The 17,683-nt window shown below is 36.3% G+C and overlaps 1 protein-coding gene across 5 annotated transcripts in view; it reads right to left on the minus strand.

The window, feature by feature from the left end:
- The window catches only part of HECTD2 (HECT domain E3 ubiquitin protein ligase 2), a 91,937-nt gene that overhangs the window by 31,557 nt on the left and 42,697 nt on the right, over positions 1–17,683 (minus strand). For all 5 annotated transcript variants that reach the window (XM_060642046.3, XM_078434583.2, XM_078434582.2 and 2 more), the window contains exons 3-8: positions 10,374–10,512; positions 9,594–9,696; positions 8,857–8,946; positions 6,755–6,819; positions 2,736–2,781; positions 891–1,000 (exon numbers count right to left, since the gene is read on the minus strand). In XM_060642046.3, coding sequence (XP_060498029.3) covers positions 891–1,000; positions 2,736–2,781; positions 6,755–6,819; positions 8,857–8,946; positions 9,594–9,696; positions 10,374–10,438 — 479 coding nt within the window. In that variant the 5' untranslated portion in view covers positions 10,439–10,512. The remainder of the gene's footprint in view (positions 1–890; positions 1,001–2,735; positions 2,782–6,754; positions 6,820–8,856; positions 8,947–9,593; positions 9,697–10,373; positions 10,513–17,683) is intronic.

Raw genomic sequence — 17,683 nt, forward strand, 5'->3', positions numbered from 1 at the left:
TTTGCTGTAATTCTGTGTTTTAAAAGTTCCCAAAATGCAGTGCTGACGTTCTGTCCAGTGTTCCTAAGTACAAGGGGAATGTGAGGTACCTTATGGAGAATAAACTTGTGTTAGACAAAGTTTGTTCAGACATTATAGTGCTGTTGGTCGTAAGTTCAATGTTAATGAATTGACAACTTATATTAAATAAGATATCTTTACAGAGAATGGAGATAAAGCAAGATGATGTATTCATTGGTTGATGGAAATGCTATGACCCACAGCTCACATGAACCTAACCATGTCATGTCTCATGGGAACAATGGTTCAGTATTTGTTAATTCACTGTTAGCAGCAACTTTACAGAACACGAATATCATGAGTAATGAGAATCCACTGTATTTAAAAATAATTTTGAAAATATTTTGCCTCTAATATTTTCTCAATCATAGAGAAAAGTCACTGTTTATGTGAGTATAGTTCTATGAAAAAACATACCGTATTTTTAAAAAATTGATATTGACGGCTAATCTATATTTTATGATGATGTTATTAGGTAAGGAAAAGACACTATGTGTCTTTACTGACATAAAGATAGGAAATTAAAAAACACACACTGAAATAGTAGTATCTGAGCAAATCCAGTCACCATCTTTGAGATATATGAAAACCAATGACAGGAAGGTGAAAGCAGTGGACAGAAATCTCAACAGCTTGCACCAGCAAATGGTTACTTGCCCTCTCTGTGGTACTAACATATATGTTTATAACTGGCTTTGAAATACTGTTAATTAGAAGATCATTTCTAAAGACCTGAAAACATTTAAATATATTTTGTTATAAAAGCACTAATATCAAACTTGCAACTGTACGATTATAAGAGTTCTTATTAGTATCATAGAATGATTTACTTTTTAAACCAGTGAACTAGGAAATGATGATCAGCTTCCACTAAGGTAGCTATCTGTCGTAGCAAGTGAGCATAGATGACATACGTAGATGTGTTATTAAATTGAGGATTCTGAAAAAGATATTAAAGATAATTGTGTTAAAATTTTGTTAACATGTAAAAGGAAAGACACTATGCTTAATGAGCTAAGTGGTAAATTAGGAAACTACATTTGAGATTATGAAATACTGGGTGAAGTTCTAGAAAACAATAATCTATTTGTTTGATTATTTAATTAACAGATTTTTAGATTTTGGCTATGGTACAGCAGAAAGAGCATGGGCTTTGAAATTTAGACAGATCTGGGTCTGAGGGCTGATTCTACCACTTAGGCATGTTCCTTAAACTTTGATTCTCAATTTCCTCATCTGTAAAACAGGAATGATAATACCTATCTTACTTGTTTTAAGTAGTAAAAAAGAAAATGTATGTAAGGCACCTAGCTCGGTGGCTGTTATAAGTGATGGCAATCACTGTCATCCAATTTAAAAACCTGGTTCTTCCTTGATTAAAAAAAAAAAAAAAAAACAATGCTGGAAAAACAAAATAAAAGCTGGTTGTGAAACTTTGGCCACTATGAAATGAGTTAGTTGCATATCTCACAAAGAACAAGGAGAGAACCATATAACAGCTTTCGACAACTTTCAGATGTTAAAGGGACACTGAAGGAGTACCTGAAGGCTAAGCAAAACCTCTAGTTATATTTCCAAAATCTAGCACTCTTCTCACGATGTGCATTTCAAAACGTCATTGAAGAAAGGATTATTAATGAAAAATAAACTGAAATTGTGGGAAATAAGAGAGCACCATGTATTTTCAAAATTGACTTACTGGCAAGCACAAATTCAAATTCAGAGAATGCCCTCAGTTGATAGCCTCACCTAGTGGTGCTCAAGAGAAGGTATCATGGGCAGAGGGGACTGCTAATTAATATACGCACTTAACAAATCTGAACAAGCTGTCATTTCTCTGGCTTTTACTATCTACATATGTTTCCTCTCTTTCTTCTACCTTTGCTTTTGTCCTCCTACCTCTCTCTTTCCCTTTTTTCATCTCTCAACTACCTCTTTTCCATCTTCCTCTTTTTTTCCATTTTTCCTTTCTCCCCTTTCTTTTATTCCTACCATGTAGGTTTCCTTTTACTGGACATAAAATCGAATTGAACACCGTATCTTATTTAACATAATTTTTTCTTACCTTTAAATGAGATAAGAATATACACAAGCACCTTTTGTAAATTGTAAAGACTATACAAAAGCAGTATGCTAGCTATGTAATAACATATTTCTTTTTCAAAAAATAAGACAAACTAAAAATTGCTTTTCATTTGTCTGGACCTTATTTTTTCATATCAAGAACCTGTATCTCTCACGAGGAAAAAGTTCATCACCTTTGTAGAGCAAATATAAGCAACCACTTTGATTTTTCCATTAGAACTCTAACAAAAGCATTTACTGAAAATACCTAGAGAAGTTAGAAACCTATTAGTTGGGAAATACAATAAAGTTGTGAAGCCCGTTAGAACTAGTGACAAGAAAAGAGGTTGGCTGGAGGAGGAAGAGGAGCTTCCATGCTGCTTGTTACCCAATACCACAGCAGAAAGGCAAGAACTACATTAAAATTTTAATCTCCAAGATAATTTAGCTTCCCATTGTTTATCTGTTATAACTTTAATGTTCTGGTTATATTATAACCTAAAAAGTATCAATAATGTTGCCCAAAATACTACTTAGTACTTGATATCATTTCCCTTAACACATGCATAGACCAAGATCTGAATTAGACAACTTCGATCTTGCTTTCTTACCTGTAAAAGTATAAAATATGCTCTAAGATCATCTTTTGTTCGTGGACTGTAAAAGAAACAAGCATAATTGATTATAGATTCGTATTTGATCTTATAGCATCTAACAAAAAATGATCACTACATGTTTCTGCGAGAACTGAGTTGGTAAAAGCCAAAAATGAGACTTGAGTTAATATGTATGATTACTGAGACAGTAACATTCACGATATGCTGGGAATATAGGTTCCTCTGTGCTTACCCTTGGCTGGTTCTGAAGATAACTAAAAAGTGAATTAAGTAGGCTATAACATTTTGGGGGGTAAATATCATGACTAACTCAGGAAGGAGTTAAAAATCTATGAACAATCAACAAGTTTAGAACACTTATGTTTTTGTTTTAATAAAGGATAGCTGATATCTCACTTAAAAATACTGATGCACTGAAGTAAGAAAATATGTTTGTGTTTACAGGTCTATTTCTGAAGAGATAGATCTAGAAATGTCTGCAAATCAAATCACACTTTAAATATATCTAGTATGTTTCAAATTAAATTCTAAATTAAATTCATATTTTAATACCTCTGAAAAATGACTAACTGGTAATTGTCTTCCATGTTAATCTGGATTGTCACATTATCAAATCTGACCAAGAGTTTTTGATATTCCAAAGCTGGTAAGGGTTTCTTTTTCACCCTCTCGGGATCGACTGAATACGTTCTTGCAAATACCCGGAAGTAACTTCTTCAATTAAAAATGGTTCACCTGTATGTTAACCAGATGCAATTCATGATCCTTGACTGGGTCCTTGATTGAAAAACAAAACCCAGATATTAAAGAACACTTTTGAGACAACAGGGGGAAATGTAAATGTGGGTTGCATTTGAGAGAGTCCTATTAGAAAAATGTTAAATTTGTTTGGTGCGACACAGTGTTATGGTGATGTAGGAGAATGTTGTTAGGGAATACACACTGAAGTAATTAGAGGTGAAGTGTCTTCCACTTGCTACAAAAAATAATTACACATGTACTCACATACATAGGGCGAGAAGGCAAAAAGCAAATGTGGCATTAAATTAACAACTGGTGAATCTAGGTGAAAGATGTACTGAGTTTTCATCATCTTTAAGTTTTCTGTGGTTTGAAAATTTTCAAAATTAAATGCTGGGGAAAAATGGTTCCCCTTCCAGTATCTCCTTGAATTTCCTTTAAGAAAATAAAATCACTAAATAATTATTTACTTTTCTGTTATAGTTACAAAATAAATCTAAAAACATAAACCATTACCCCAAATGTCTTAAACGACCTTTACAAAATGTGAAGCTACATAATCTGAAAATATATAACGTATGTATTAAAATGTGAAAAATGTATACACATATTTTTATAAAAATGTTTAGTCAATAACATTTCTTTGTAGAAGAACTATCTTGACTGAATGAGGATTTAAACTGTTTGTGCTTAAAACAAATCTAAACTATTTCTGTCTGTAATATTCTAAATAATTGTCATACTATTTTCTGAATGGGACTATTGTTATGTTTTAGAAATTATATTTGGAAGTATTTTAGGGGCGCCTGGGTGGCTCAGTCGGTTAAGTATCCGACTTCGGCTCAGGTCATGGTCTCGTGGTTCATGAGTTTGAGCCCCACGCTGGGCTCTGTGCTGACAGCTCAGAGCCTAGAGCCTGCTTTGGACTCTGTGACTCCCTTTCTTTCTGCCTGTCTCCTGCTCACACTCTGTCTATGTCTCTCAAAAAATAAATAAATGTTAAAAAAAATTTTTTTTAAATGCTCAAGGCAATTCATAAATATTAAAATTCCTGGTGACAGGCAAACACTATTTTTTCCATTTTATAGCAATACCATGCCAATTTCCAATTTCCTGTCCTGGGGACTAGTAATCCAATGCAGTACACAGTTCTGCGCACTCAAGTTGTGGCGGGAGATCACAGCTCTAGGCCAGACTGCTTGGGTCCTAGTCCTGACTCCAGCACTTACTGTGTTAACTTGGGCCATTTATGTAATTTTTCTGTAAATTAGTTTCCTCTACTGTGAAATGAAAATAATCGTATTACCCACTTCACAGGCTTGTAGTGAAGATTCAATGAGAAACACATGGATGATTATTAGAAAGGTGCCTAGCCCATAATAGTCAGCGAGCTTTAGATCTTGTTGTTATTCTAATAAACCCAAAATAAAACAAGATTTTTGGGTAAAGACCACACGCTCCTTAGATAGATCAATGGAATTATCATTTAATGTGTCTCAGGCACGCTTCGGCAGGGCATGTGCTAGGCTAGAAAGCACTGAGTATGCTGAGCGTGGACTGAGGCCGGGCAGGGTCAGGCCCCTGGGCTTCCTCATCTCTCCGGAATGCTCCGCATGTGCTAAATCTCTCCATTTTCAGTAAAGCACTACGTGTTTGACCACAACCATACAATTCAAGGAAATGTAAACTTATTACTGGAATGATAAATTAGGAAAAATACTGTTAAGTTAAAAATCACAGGAAACTACACAGTGTGATGTCAATTGTTTAAAAAAGGTGACTAGGAAAAAAGATGGCAAAATGTTAACATTTTATACTTTAAAAACAATTTGTTTTAATGTTTTATTTTTTGACAGCGTAGAAACAGAGTGTGAGTGGGGGAGGGGCAGAGAGAGAGGGAGACACAGAATTCAAAGCAGACTCCAGGCTCTGAGCTGTCAGCACAGAGCCCGATGTGGGGCTCGAACACACGAACTGTGAGATCATGCCCTGATCCGAAGTCTGACGCTTAACCGACGAGCCACCCAGGTGCCTCAACATTTTTATGCTTTTAAATAATACTAGTAGTGCTTTCTCTAAATTTTCTGTAATAACCATGAATTTCTTTGAAAATCAGAGCAATGTTACTTAAAAATACGGAGCACATTTAACATTTAATAATTTTGATATTATTTTTAAATGGGGCTTAATATAAACATTCGGATTATAATTTAATGGTATTTCTTTGGCTTCAAAAGAAGCTATTATTTACATTATATCCTACTTAAATAATATCATTTTAAATAATATGGACTTTTGAAAGTATATTGTTGTGTTATGCATATCCACAGTTTCAACATTATCAATCACATGGCCCATCATTCCTTATATAACGATTCAAGATTTAGTTCTAAGAAAAAAAATACTTCAGTAGCCAAACTTACATTTCCTTATATTAGAAAGAAGAAAAATTTTGCTCTAGTTACCAGGAAGTCCAAAGCTAAATTTAATGTCCACGTTATTTAATTCTAGATTACAATGTAACTACCCATCCCGTTTTTGTTCCACACACATATCTGTACATAACAAATTTTATATGCAATTTTTTTAATGTTTATTTATTTTTGAGAGAGAGATAGAGTGCAAGTGGGCAAGGGGCAGAGAGGGAGACACAGAATCTGAAGCAGGCTCCAGGCTCTGAGCTGTCATCACAGAGCCCAAAGCGGGGCTTGAACTCACGAACCGCAAGATCATGACCTGGGCTGAAGTTGGATGCGCAACTGAGCCACCCAGGTGCCCCTATATGCAATTTTAAAGGACTCACAGATCCTCTGAAGCTCACCTATGGACCTTCCTGAGAAGTCACAAATCTCAAGTTAGAAAGCTTTGTCATAAACAGTTTGTTTATTTATTTATTTATTTATTTATTTATTTATTTTAACGTTTATTTATTTTTGAGACAGAGAGAGAGACAGAGCATGAATGGGGGAGGGGCAGAGAGAGAGGGAGACATAGAATAGGAAGCAGGCTCCAGGCTCTGGGCCATCAGCCCAGAGCCCGACGCGGGGCTCGAACTCACGGACCGCGAGATCGTGACCTGAGCTGAAGTCGGACGCTTAACCGACTGAGCCACCCAGGTGCCTCTGTCATAAACAGTTTATAATTTCTTTCTGATCTATGTTTTTATAACAACTAAAATTTTTTTCTGAGAGTAAACTACATACATATATATTAAAGACGTATGGGATGTAGAAATTATCTGTATCAATTAGCTAAATGATAGTTACAATTACCCTTTCCATTCTCGTAATAGGCTGTTAATGATTCCCTTTAATACCGTCTTCTGAATGTCTTGAGGCTGTAGGCAAAAGAAAATCATAAAATAATTAGGATTAACTACTTAGGTGACTTTTATATGTTAATTATAGTGACAGATCTGTTTCAATAGTTAAAATCTGACTTGAGGACCCAGAACTGCCACTTATGGTGGTATCACTTTCACATCTGAGAGGGCTAGAGCACCAATGACATAAGATTACAATGAGAATGCTCCCCGGGATGGGTCATGCACCACCAACTGCACAAACATATACGGTGGCCCTTTGATGACCAACATCAGTTTTGTATGACTGAAAAACAATTTCACTCTCCCTGGATTGACAGGATAAAATCACGAGCACAAGTCCAAGAGTAGCATGTTTAACAGTATAAAATGGCTGCATATATTTAAACATATGAATACCACCAGAACCAAGTTATAATTAGCAGTTAAACCCACAATCCTATTAAGTGCAATGAAATTATGTTCAATAAAAAAATAAGACTTTTTTTCAGGGGCGCCTGGGTGGCTCAGTCGGTTGAGCATCCAACTTCGGCTCAGGTCACGATCTCATGGTTTGTGAGTGGGAGCCCCCGATCGGGCTCTGTGCTGACAGCTTGGAGCCTGGAGCCCGCTTCAGATTCTGTGTCTCCCTCTCTCTCTGCCCCTCCCCTGCTCATGCTCTGTCTCTCTCTCTCTCTCTCTCTCTCAAAAAAATAAAACATTAACAGAAAGACTTTTTCTCATTGTTGGATTTGGAAAAGGCATAAAAAAAATTCCTATATAGTTTAATAATTCAAATACTAAAAAAAATCGTATTTCCATTTTAGAGAGTTTTCCCCTTGTGTTGTAGATTTAATTTTTTAGTGTCTATAAAACATTGACAATATTCCAAGTCAAAAAAGGTCAGACAAATGTCCTAGGAGTGGAATTTTTGGGTCACAGTATATATGTACATGCTTAAGAGTTAGTAAGTAATGCCAAGCAATTTTCCAAAGTGGTTGTACTAGTTTATCCATCTCTCATCAAGGTATGAAAGTTCCATCTGCCCCACAATATTGTCAATTCATGGTAAGGTGCTTAAAAAACTTTTTACTCATTTTGAACAAATATGTAATGTTATTTACATTTCTCTCATGACAAATATTATTATGTACCTTTTTATGTATATTAAACAGTAAAGTACTCAGATATCTATTACTTCTTTTATTTGAAAGTGTACAAGAGGTCCTAGCCAGGGCAAGATAAAAGGACTAATGAGGTCAAAGTCTCCTTTTTCACAAATGACAGGATTGTCCATACAGAAATCCAAATAAATCTACTGATGCACTATTAGAATTAGTGAGTGAATTTGGCATGGTAAATAAATAAAGATAAATATATGAAAGTATTTCTATCTGCTAGTAATTAGAATATGAATAGCAAATTACAATAGCATCAGAAAAAATTCAAGTACTAGAAATAAATGTAACAATATACAGGCAAGACCTTTATCCAGAAAACTACAAGGAATCACCAAGAAAAACTAAAGAAGATCCAAGTAATTGGAGGGATATATCATGCTTACGGATTAAAAAAATGTCAATTCTTCACAAATTCATCTGTTGTACTGTGGTTCTCAAAATGTGGTCCCTGGATCAGGAGCAACAATATATCCTGGGAATTTGTTAGAAACACAAATGCTTGGGCTCTACCCAGACCTACTGAATCTGAAACTTTGTATTTTAAAAAGCCCTTCCTGTGATTGCCATACATAGTAAAGTTTGAGAACCACTATAAATTCAATGCAATGCCAGTACAATCAAATAATTTATCTTCTTTTGCTGACTAAGTGAAGCGTGATTTTATTTCGGCAAGACTTAGATGAACTGGACACAGAAGTATTTTCTGCTTAATTCTTTAATTAAAAAAATCTAATTTTCTGAGAATTCCAACTAAATTTACTGTAAAATTATATCAGAATTTCTAATATAATTATGTTACAAAGTGATTATTACAATACTTCTGTGGCTGCTTTTGAAATGCAGAAGAGATAGAGAGTTATGCTATTTGCATCTGTTCACAAACAATACTTACAGTATTAAGTAAGGCATCATATACAGCATTCACAAACTTAGCATTAATCCCAGAGTCTTCAATGGTATTAAATGAGGTGGTGGCATCTTTCTGCAAATTCAATTAGTAAGTTTAGTGTATATATAACATTTAAGGACTGTTCTTAGTAATATCTGAGCCCTAACCACTACTTCATAATGTCTTGGTAGGATGTTGAAAAAGAACTTTCAGGGCCAAGTTGCTAAAAATAAAAATGAACGTATGAGAATTATTTTAGTCACTTTCCTTTTTAAAACTGAAAGAGTGGCATGAAGCATCAGCATTATTACAAATACTAACAACCTTTAAGATATCAGTTAAGTAATATTTATTTGTGATATGCATAATTTCAGAAATTAATACCTATAAATGTCTGTTTAAACGGCTGCTTAAGTCAATATTGGGTAGGGAAAGAGCTGAATTATCATATCTTCTTTGGAAAATTGAAAACTAGGGGCACCTGGGTGGCTCAGTTAGTTAAGCATCTGAAGGGCTCAGGTCATGATCTTGCAATTCGTGAGTTCGAGCCCCACCTCAGGCTCTGTGCTGACAGCTCGGGGCCTGGAGCCTGCTTTGCATTCTGTTTCTCCCTCTCTCTCTGCCCCTCCCCTGCTCATGCTCTGTTTCTCTGTCTCTCGAAAATAAATAAAAACATTAAAAAAGTAATAAAAGAAAAAAAAGAAAACTAAAATTGAAAAATGTGTTTTATGTGTAATTACCTTAAATGCAGCATTTAGTTCTGGGAAAGAATCAAATGTTGTCAGATAAAAATCATGTACTGCTTTCCAATCTCCTGACGACTTAGCTTTTTCTGTATCTTCCCTAAAATGAAAACATACATCAACTATGACAGAAATACTACCCGGATAAAACAGCATTTCTTCTTTACAAATGTCACCAAGCATGTAACTTGAAATACCGAAGCCGTTCAGTATGTTCCAGTTAATGTAAATATAGTTTATGAATCTATAATTCTTAATTAGCTCATGATATCAATTCAGCTTTCCCATCTACATGCTTTTGAAAAAGGTCATTCTTGACATGCTCCTTACAATTAACACTTCCTTTCCTCCACTTCACAGCTAAGCTTCTTGAAAGATTTGTTTACATTCTCTGTCTCTACTTTCCCATTATCACTCAGCCCTTCAAGTATCCATTTGGACTTTCTTCAGTAGTGACATAGGCTTTAGAGTTTATGTGTTACATAGTAGATGAAATACTACTTTTTTAAAAAGGCAACATTTTATTATTTTATCACCACCTTCATCTCCTTTTTGTCTATTTTAACTCATATTGTTATTTAGTGTTGCTGCCACATTGTCTACCCCTTCCCTGTTATTTATACATTTGTTTTCACCTTCAACTTTTGTGTCTTCCCTCTTGACCAATGCCTTACAAACAGCCACGAGTCCAATTTCTCACACAAAAATATTAAAATATGGAAAGTACTAGCATGCAGATATCCATATGTCTACATATAACAGTGAGCTGAAACTTACTGAAAGTCTTTGATGGTCTTGGGCTGGTTAGGAAGAACAGGTTCTGGAAGAACTGGGGCCTTCATTTCAGATGATGATGCTTCTGTAGAGATACGCTGTTTTTGTCTAACATCAAGGCAAATTGGTGGTAGGTCTCTCACTGTGAAGTATAAAAAAAGCACTCAATGTAATTAATGGTAAAACTTTTCCAAATTATAAAATGCCAGGCTACCTCAACGTGAACAGAAAACAAATGAATTATTTAATAATACATTTGCCTTGGGATCACATAACAGAAAACCCACCACAGTTAAAGGGCGCCTACTGTAGGTTCTATTGCCACCAGTCCCCTCTAACCCCAACTTCACTCACAACGAATATTAGGCCGTATCTTAATTAAAAGTTATCTACAGATATAATCTACTAAATTTAAAGTTTCTTTCCTTGCTCCTTTCCAGAAAGTTGTGTTTCGGGGAGTATTTCAGTGAGACTCAATGTTTTTAATGTTTATTACCTTCTTGAATATATGTAAACCATTTATTTACATCCTCTGTAATTATTGACTGTAGTTTTAGTTTTTTTTAAAAAAAACTATTTGCATGACACTTTTCCATATTTTCCTTTTTCTTTTTGCAAATATTTGCCAGTTCACTGTTTGCTTTTTTGTTGCATTTCATAATCTTTTAATTGCAAAACAAAACAAATACAGAAGAATCTCACAAAAGGAATGCATGGCTTAATGAATTATTAGAAGACAAATAGCTTTGAAATCATGAATCAGTTGAGTGACAGAGTCTTACCAAGCCCCTCCTTTCTCCAATTACCCAGATGTGAGCCTCTGCCTGTTTCAATTGTAGTTAATTTCTGTCAAATTTTTTATCAATTTCTTCATTTCTTTTTAAATTTTAAACATTTCCTCCTTTTCATCTTCTAGTTCTCTTAGGGCATTATGTGGTATGTATGTTTGCTTTTGTGTTCCCTCTGGTTTATTTCTAAAATTAAAAAAAATATATTTCTAATTCTTTCTTTATAATTCTTTTTTTTTTTTTTAACATTTATTTATTTTTGAGACAGAGAGAGACAGAGCATGAACAGGGGAGGGGCAGAGAGAGAGGGGGACACAGAATCCGAAGCAGGCTCCAGGCTCTGAGCTGTCAGCACAGAGCCCGACGCAGGGCTCGAACTCACGGACCGCGAGATCATGACCTGAGCCGAAGTCGGCCGCTTAACCGACCAAGCCACCCAGGCGCCCCTCTTTCCTTATAATTCTGATTTTATCATTATATAATATTTCTCTCTCTCTCCAGGATTTTCTTTGTTCTAGGTCTACTTAGATTATCTGATATTAATACAGCCACTACTGTATATCTTTCCCCATCCTTTTACGTTTATCCTGCCTGTATTGTTATATTTGAGTTGAATTTCTTACAGATGACATACAGTCAGGTCAGATTTTTAATCTACTCTGCCAATCTCTTTTTTCTGATGTATTTTAGACCATTTACAATCAATGTAATTATTGATCCATTAGGGCTTAAGTCTGTTGTTTTATTTTTTGTTTTCTATTTGTTTTATTTTTTTCCTACCTTCTTGTGGGTTATTTTGAGCATTTTTTAGAATTCCATTTTGATTCATCTGTAGTGTTTCTGAAAGGTTGCTCCAGATATTATATACATACAACTTATCATAGTCTACTGGTGTTACCATTTTACCAGTTGGAGTGAAGTATAGAAATGGTACCTTTTACTTCCCTTCACTGTTTTCTGTTTATAGTGATCTTACCCTATAGGTAAGGTGCTGTGTTTGGCTGCTTTTCAGAGATGTGATTATCGAATGTCTTGACGTAGATTTCTTTGGGTTTATCCTGTATGTGGTTCACAGTTTCTTGAACCTGTTTATGTCTCTTCCCAAATATAGGAAGCTTTAAGTCATTTCCAAGTACTTTTTCAGCCTACCCTCTTTCTCCTGTCCTTCTAAGACACCAATGACAAGAAAGTAACCTCTTTTGTTACAGTCCCACAAGTCTCTGAGATAATTCATGTTTTCCTTCTAGTCTATTTTCTGCCTATTGCTCAGAGGGGGTAACTTCCATTGTTCTATGTTCCAGCTAATTTATTCCTGTCTCCTCCATTCTGCTTTCGAGCCCATCTACTAAGCATTTTATTTTGGTTATTTTACTTTATGAATTATTAATACTTCCAAACCAATAGAGTAGATGAATATTTTTCATATCCTAAATTCTACAATAATGAAATGTACACATATAGAATTTAATTCTACTCTTATGTAATCAGGATATATCTTCAACTAAGCAAACATAGCTGTATCAATCATCACAGTCGTAACATAGCTATAAGGTCTTTCCTTCCTTATCCACTCCCCCAGTCTAGTATCGGTCCTTGCATCTATGACTAACTTCAATAAACTAGGATAAATTTCATTAGTGTCAGGGTGTATTTTAAAGTAAAATATCTTTCATATTAGAGGATACTTCAGACATGCCAATTTCTTATAATTAACAGCAATGATTTTCAAACTTTACTGTGTATCAGAATCACTTGGAGAGCTTGTTAAAACACAGGTTACTAGCGCCTTCCCCAAGGTTTGCGATTGAGTAGGTCTGGGGTGGGGCCCAAGAATCTGTATTTCTAACATGTTACCAGATGATGCTGATGCCGCCGGTCCGAGGATCGCACAGAGAAACATTGTTCAGTGGGTACTAGGAAAGGCCAGCGATGCTGACAGTACAAGAGAGACGATTAAATTTCTTTCATTCAGTTCCAGAACTGATTTTTATACACTTTATTCAATATGGAAATACCCAATTTCTAGCAATTTTTACTTTAGGCATATATTGGACTGAGGTTCAATTTATTAGCAAGTAAAATTAGGTATCTCTACAAATGATATCTTGTTGTGTTTGGAAACCTATAACCATAAGAAAGAAATGGGCATCTCAGCAGCAAAGAAACAGATGACAGTCTCCTCTCTCCAACACCGGTCTTGTTACTGTTGTCTTGAGGCTCCTCTACAGTTTCTCTTCCTCTTCACCAGGCTCACCCTTTCCTATCCCTTCCCACACACCTTTCCCAACCTGGGCTATAAACACCCACTATTAGATACACACAGACTCATTCAAATATAAATTAACTTATTCACTCACAAAGCGTATATATACATTTTTATACCCACTCATTTTTATTAATACCATGCTGAGGTGGAAGAAGAGTGAAAAAGTCTAGTTAGTAAGAGAGCTGGATTTTGGCAAAGCCTGAGAGTGGGAAGATTCTTATATAAGAGAAATAGTAATGCTGAGACCGAGAGGATTATAGGGTGAGATTAGATCCAGAGGCCCAGATGGGATTTATTTTTAGGTCAGAAGGTAACTTGGACAGAAGAGTAACACAGAATGTTAACGTACTATGTAAATGGAACTTGAGTCAGAAAGAAAGGCAGATCATTTGCTCACATTAGTGAATGAAAGCCAAACTACAGGATGTGACTTTCAACTATCAAGAAAGGAAGAACAACAGCTCACAGCTGCTCTCATGTCCCTAAATATCAAGGCATTGTTTCCAGAGACAGGCTTTCAGTCTGTTCTCACAGATGGTTATTAAAGTCTAATTCAAGAGAGAAAATCAATAAATGTGGTGATGAGAGATTAATTAAATCTCAAACTGATATTATAAATAGAACAATTCTTTGTTCCATCACGTGCAGGCTTTTCTGCAATATAGAATACTGTAATACGCTGAAAAAAGCCAAAATATGTTTATCAGTGAAAACCTGTCATTTTGGTTTCATTCAGCCAATACTTGGGAACAATTTGTGCTAAATTGATAAGCAGTAATCGTCTTCCCTAGCTTTTAATATAGTGCTGCCAATTTTAGTTGGTTGCTTAGAAACATTAAGTGAAACACTTGAAGCCAGTGCAAAAAGATTAAGGGTTCTGGTGGGGGCTGGAAGTATATTGGGGGGGGGGGAGTGAAGATCATAATACAACTATGTATAAGGGTGTGAGATTATCAGCCAAATTTTGCCAGCTCACTCACTGTTTTCAAGAAGCGATCATAAGCTGACTCTGGTTGGAAACTCGTAATATGTGGTTTTCCACAAGTGGAGCCACCAAAATTAAGACTGACATTTTAAATTGGCCACATGATTAGGACACTGAAGACTGTTCCTGGCCATCCAGCACAGATGGCAATGGCAGCATCAGAGGTAAACACAAGTCTCTGTGGAGGCTGGGCGTTCAGGAGGAGAACCTGGGCCTGTTCCTTATCCCTCTACTGATGGAAAGGAAACACTAGTTTAAAAGGTTTGCTGCTGGTGACACAGTGTTGCAAAATGCCATCCTCTAAGTGTCATCCCAAATAATTTACACTCAAGTAATAATAAAAAAGTAAGGACTTGGTCCCATTGTTGGCTCACTTACTCCTATAATCTTAGACATGTCACTGAAACTCCTTAGACCACACTTTTGACATTATAATATGAAAGAGATGGGGGCGGTGCGCCTGGGTTACTGTCAGTTGAGCATCCAACTTTGGCTCAGGTCGTGATCTCGCAGTCTGTGGGTTCAAGACTAGTGTCAGGCTCTGTGCCGACATCTCAGAGCCTGGAGCCTGCTTCAGATTCTGTGTCTCCTTCTCTCTTTGCTCCTTTCCTGCTCACACTGTCTGTCTGTCTGTCTCTCTCCCTCTCTCAAAAATAAATAAACCTAAGAAATAATAATGATAATATGAAAGAGATAACCTAAGTTAATTATTCCCAAGGTTCCAAAGAACTTCAAGGACCACCTCATGGGACTGGTGCTGGTGGATATGTTTGCTCAGAGCAGCTTAGCTTTTCTCTGCTTTTAACATAATGATGCCCCAAGAAAAATTTTAGTTTTCAAAAAAGTGTTTTCTATGAAAATAAAAAATAAAAATAAGTTTGAAAACCACTAGTTTAATAATTTCTAATGTCCATCTCTACAACTACTTAAGAACAAAAGGGGGACTTACAAACCAATCAAAAAAGTTGAAAAAAATTCTCTATTAATAGAGTGAACTATACGATGACATTATGACAGAAACTGAAGCAGCATGGAAACGGAACATGCATATGTCTTCTAAACACCTGATTTTAGTTATGATTTCCTGTCCTACAACAGGATATAAGAAAAAGTTCTAAAACAAGAGTCAAAAGACCTGGCTCCTCTTTGAGGATTTTACACTCACATGGTGTGGTCATTTTAAAATACATAGATGAACATAGGGGAAGGGAAGGAAAAATAAGAGAAAAACAGAAAGGGAGACAAAGCATAAGAGAGTCTTAAATACGGCGAACAAGCTGAGGGTTGCTGAAGGGGAGGTGCGTGGGAGGATGGGTTAAATGGGTGATGGGCATTAAGGAGGGCACTTGTGGGGATGAGCACTGGGTGTTACCCGTAAGAGATGAATCACCAGGTTCTACTCCCGAAGCCAAGACTACAATGTATGTTAACTAACTTGAATTTGAATTAAAAAAAAATAATAAAATACATCTATAAATCCTTTTATATTTCCCCCATGAAAAGATGGAGTCTAACTCTTCTCCCTTGGAATACGGGCCAGCTTTAGTTAATCCTTGCTAATGAAAAACTGTGACAGAGTGATGCTGTATGACTAGGTTACGAAAGGTAATAAAACTTCTGCTTGCTTGTCTCTTTTTGGGGTGCTTGACCCTAGGGTCCAGTCACCATGCCGTGAGGAAGCCAAGCAGTCCACGAAAAGGCCAGGTGCAGGTGTTCCATCTAGAACCGATTTAAAGTCCAAGACTACAGCCAGCGTCAGTCACCAGCATAGGAGTGAACAAGCCTTCAAGGGATTCCAATATTGTAGAAACCAAAACAAATAAACAAAAGCAACCTGGAAGAGTCAGAAATCATGCAGGGAGGGAAAAAATTTAAAAACCTATCGCCAGCCTTTCGGCTGGAACCGCCATCTTCTAGTGATTCGCTAAAATGACCAACTCAAAGGGAACGGGGAGAGGCACCTGCCATATGTTCTCTAGGCCTTTTAGAAAACATGGAGTTGTTCCTTTGGCCACATACATGTGAATCTACAAGAAAGGTGATGTTGTTGACATCAAGGGAATGGACATTACTCAAAAAGGAATGCCCCACAAATGTTACCAGGGCAAAACTGGAAGAGTCTACAGTGTTACCCATCTTGCTGTTGGCACTGTCGTAAACAAACAAGCTAAAGGCAAGATTCTTGCCAAGAGAATGAATCTAAGTATTGAGCATATTAAGCACTCAAAGAGCCAAGATAGCTTCCTGAAACCCGTGAAGGAAAATGAGCAGAAAAAGAAGGAAGCCAAAGAGAAAGGTACTTAGGTCCAGATGAAATTTCTTGCTGTGGTATCTGAAATCAGCTGAGGGCACTCAGTTCACCTCACTGCTTTAACCTGGGGAACTGCTGACAGCTGGAGAGACCATATTTCTGCCAGACATTTACTACATAGTCCAAATCACAGCTCTGTCAGATATGCCAATGGTTCTTTTGTTTCCCAGGACTCACTCATGGCCTGGAAGCCCACTGACTTCCCCAGAAAGGACTCATAAATTCTTGGGGAAGCTGGAGCCACATTTGATTCACAGACTCTGTTCAGACTATCATCTCCTGGGAATCTTCACCTAATAGTGGCAATATTGTCCCTTAAACATCCAAGATTTATGCTCGCTATTCAGTTTTTCAGAACTAAGCAGTGTGTGTGTGAGTGTGTGTGTGTGTGAGTGTGTGTGTGTGTGTGTGAGTGTGTGTCTGTATAATTATATAATTTAGGCAGTATATTGTTTACAGTAATGTATAAAAACTATTTTTTTTTTAAATCAAGGGAAGGTGCCTGGGTTTGTGAGTTCAAGCCCCATGTCAGGCTCTGTGCTGACAGCTCAGAGCCTGGACCCCGCTTCAGATTCTGTCTCTCTCTCTCTGCCCCTCTTCTACTCATGCTGTCTCTCTCTCTCTCTCTCTCAAAAATAAACATTAAGAAAAATAAATAAAAATTTAAAAAAATCAAGGGAATAGTAGTTACCTCTGGACACAAAGGCAGGGCAATGCAACTGGGGTGGGCTCAATGGGGCTTTTAAGGGGCCCGTAATGTTCTTTTTCTTGATTTGAGTGCTAAGTTCGTGTGCTTTCCTTTTATTATTATCAAAACCATACACAAATGTTGATGACATTTTTCTATATGTGTGATGTTTCAAATTTTAAATAATTTGTTCAGTTACTCATGAAATAAGTAATGGAAACTCCTGCCCATTGTAATCCCTTCCCTCCAATGTAACTGCTTGTCATATTATCACT

The sequence above is a fragment of the Panthera onca genome, chromosome D2 (genome assembly GCF_046562875.1).
Source record: "Panthera onca isolate mPanOnc1 chromosome D2, mPanOnc1 haplotype 2, whole genome shotgun sequence".
NCBI lineage: Eukaryota > Metazoa > Chordata > Mammalia > Carnivora > Felidae > Panthera > Panthera onca.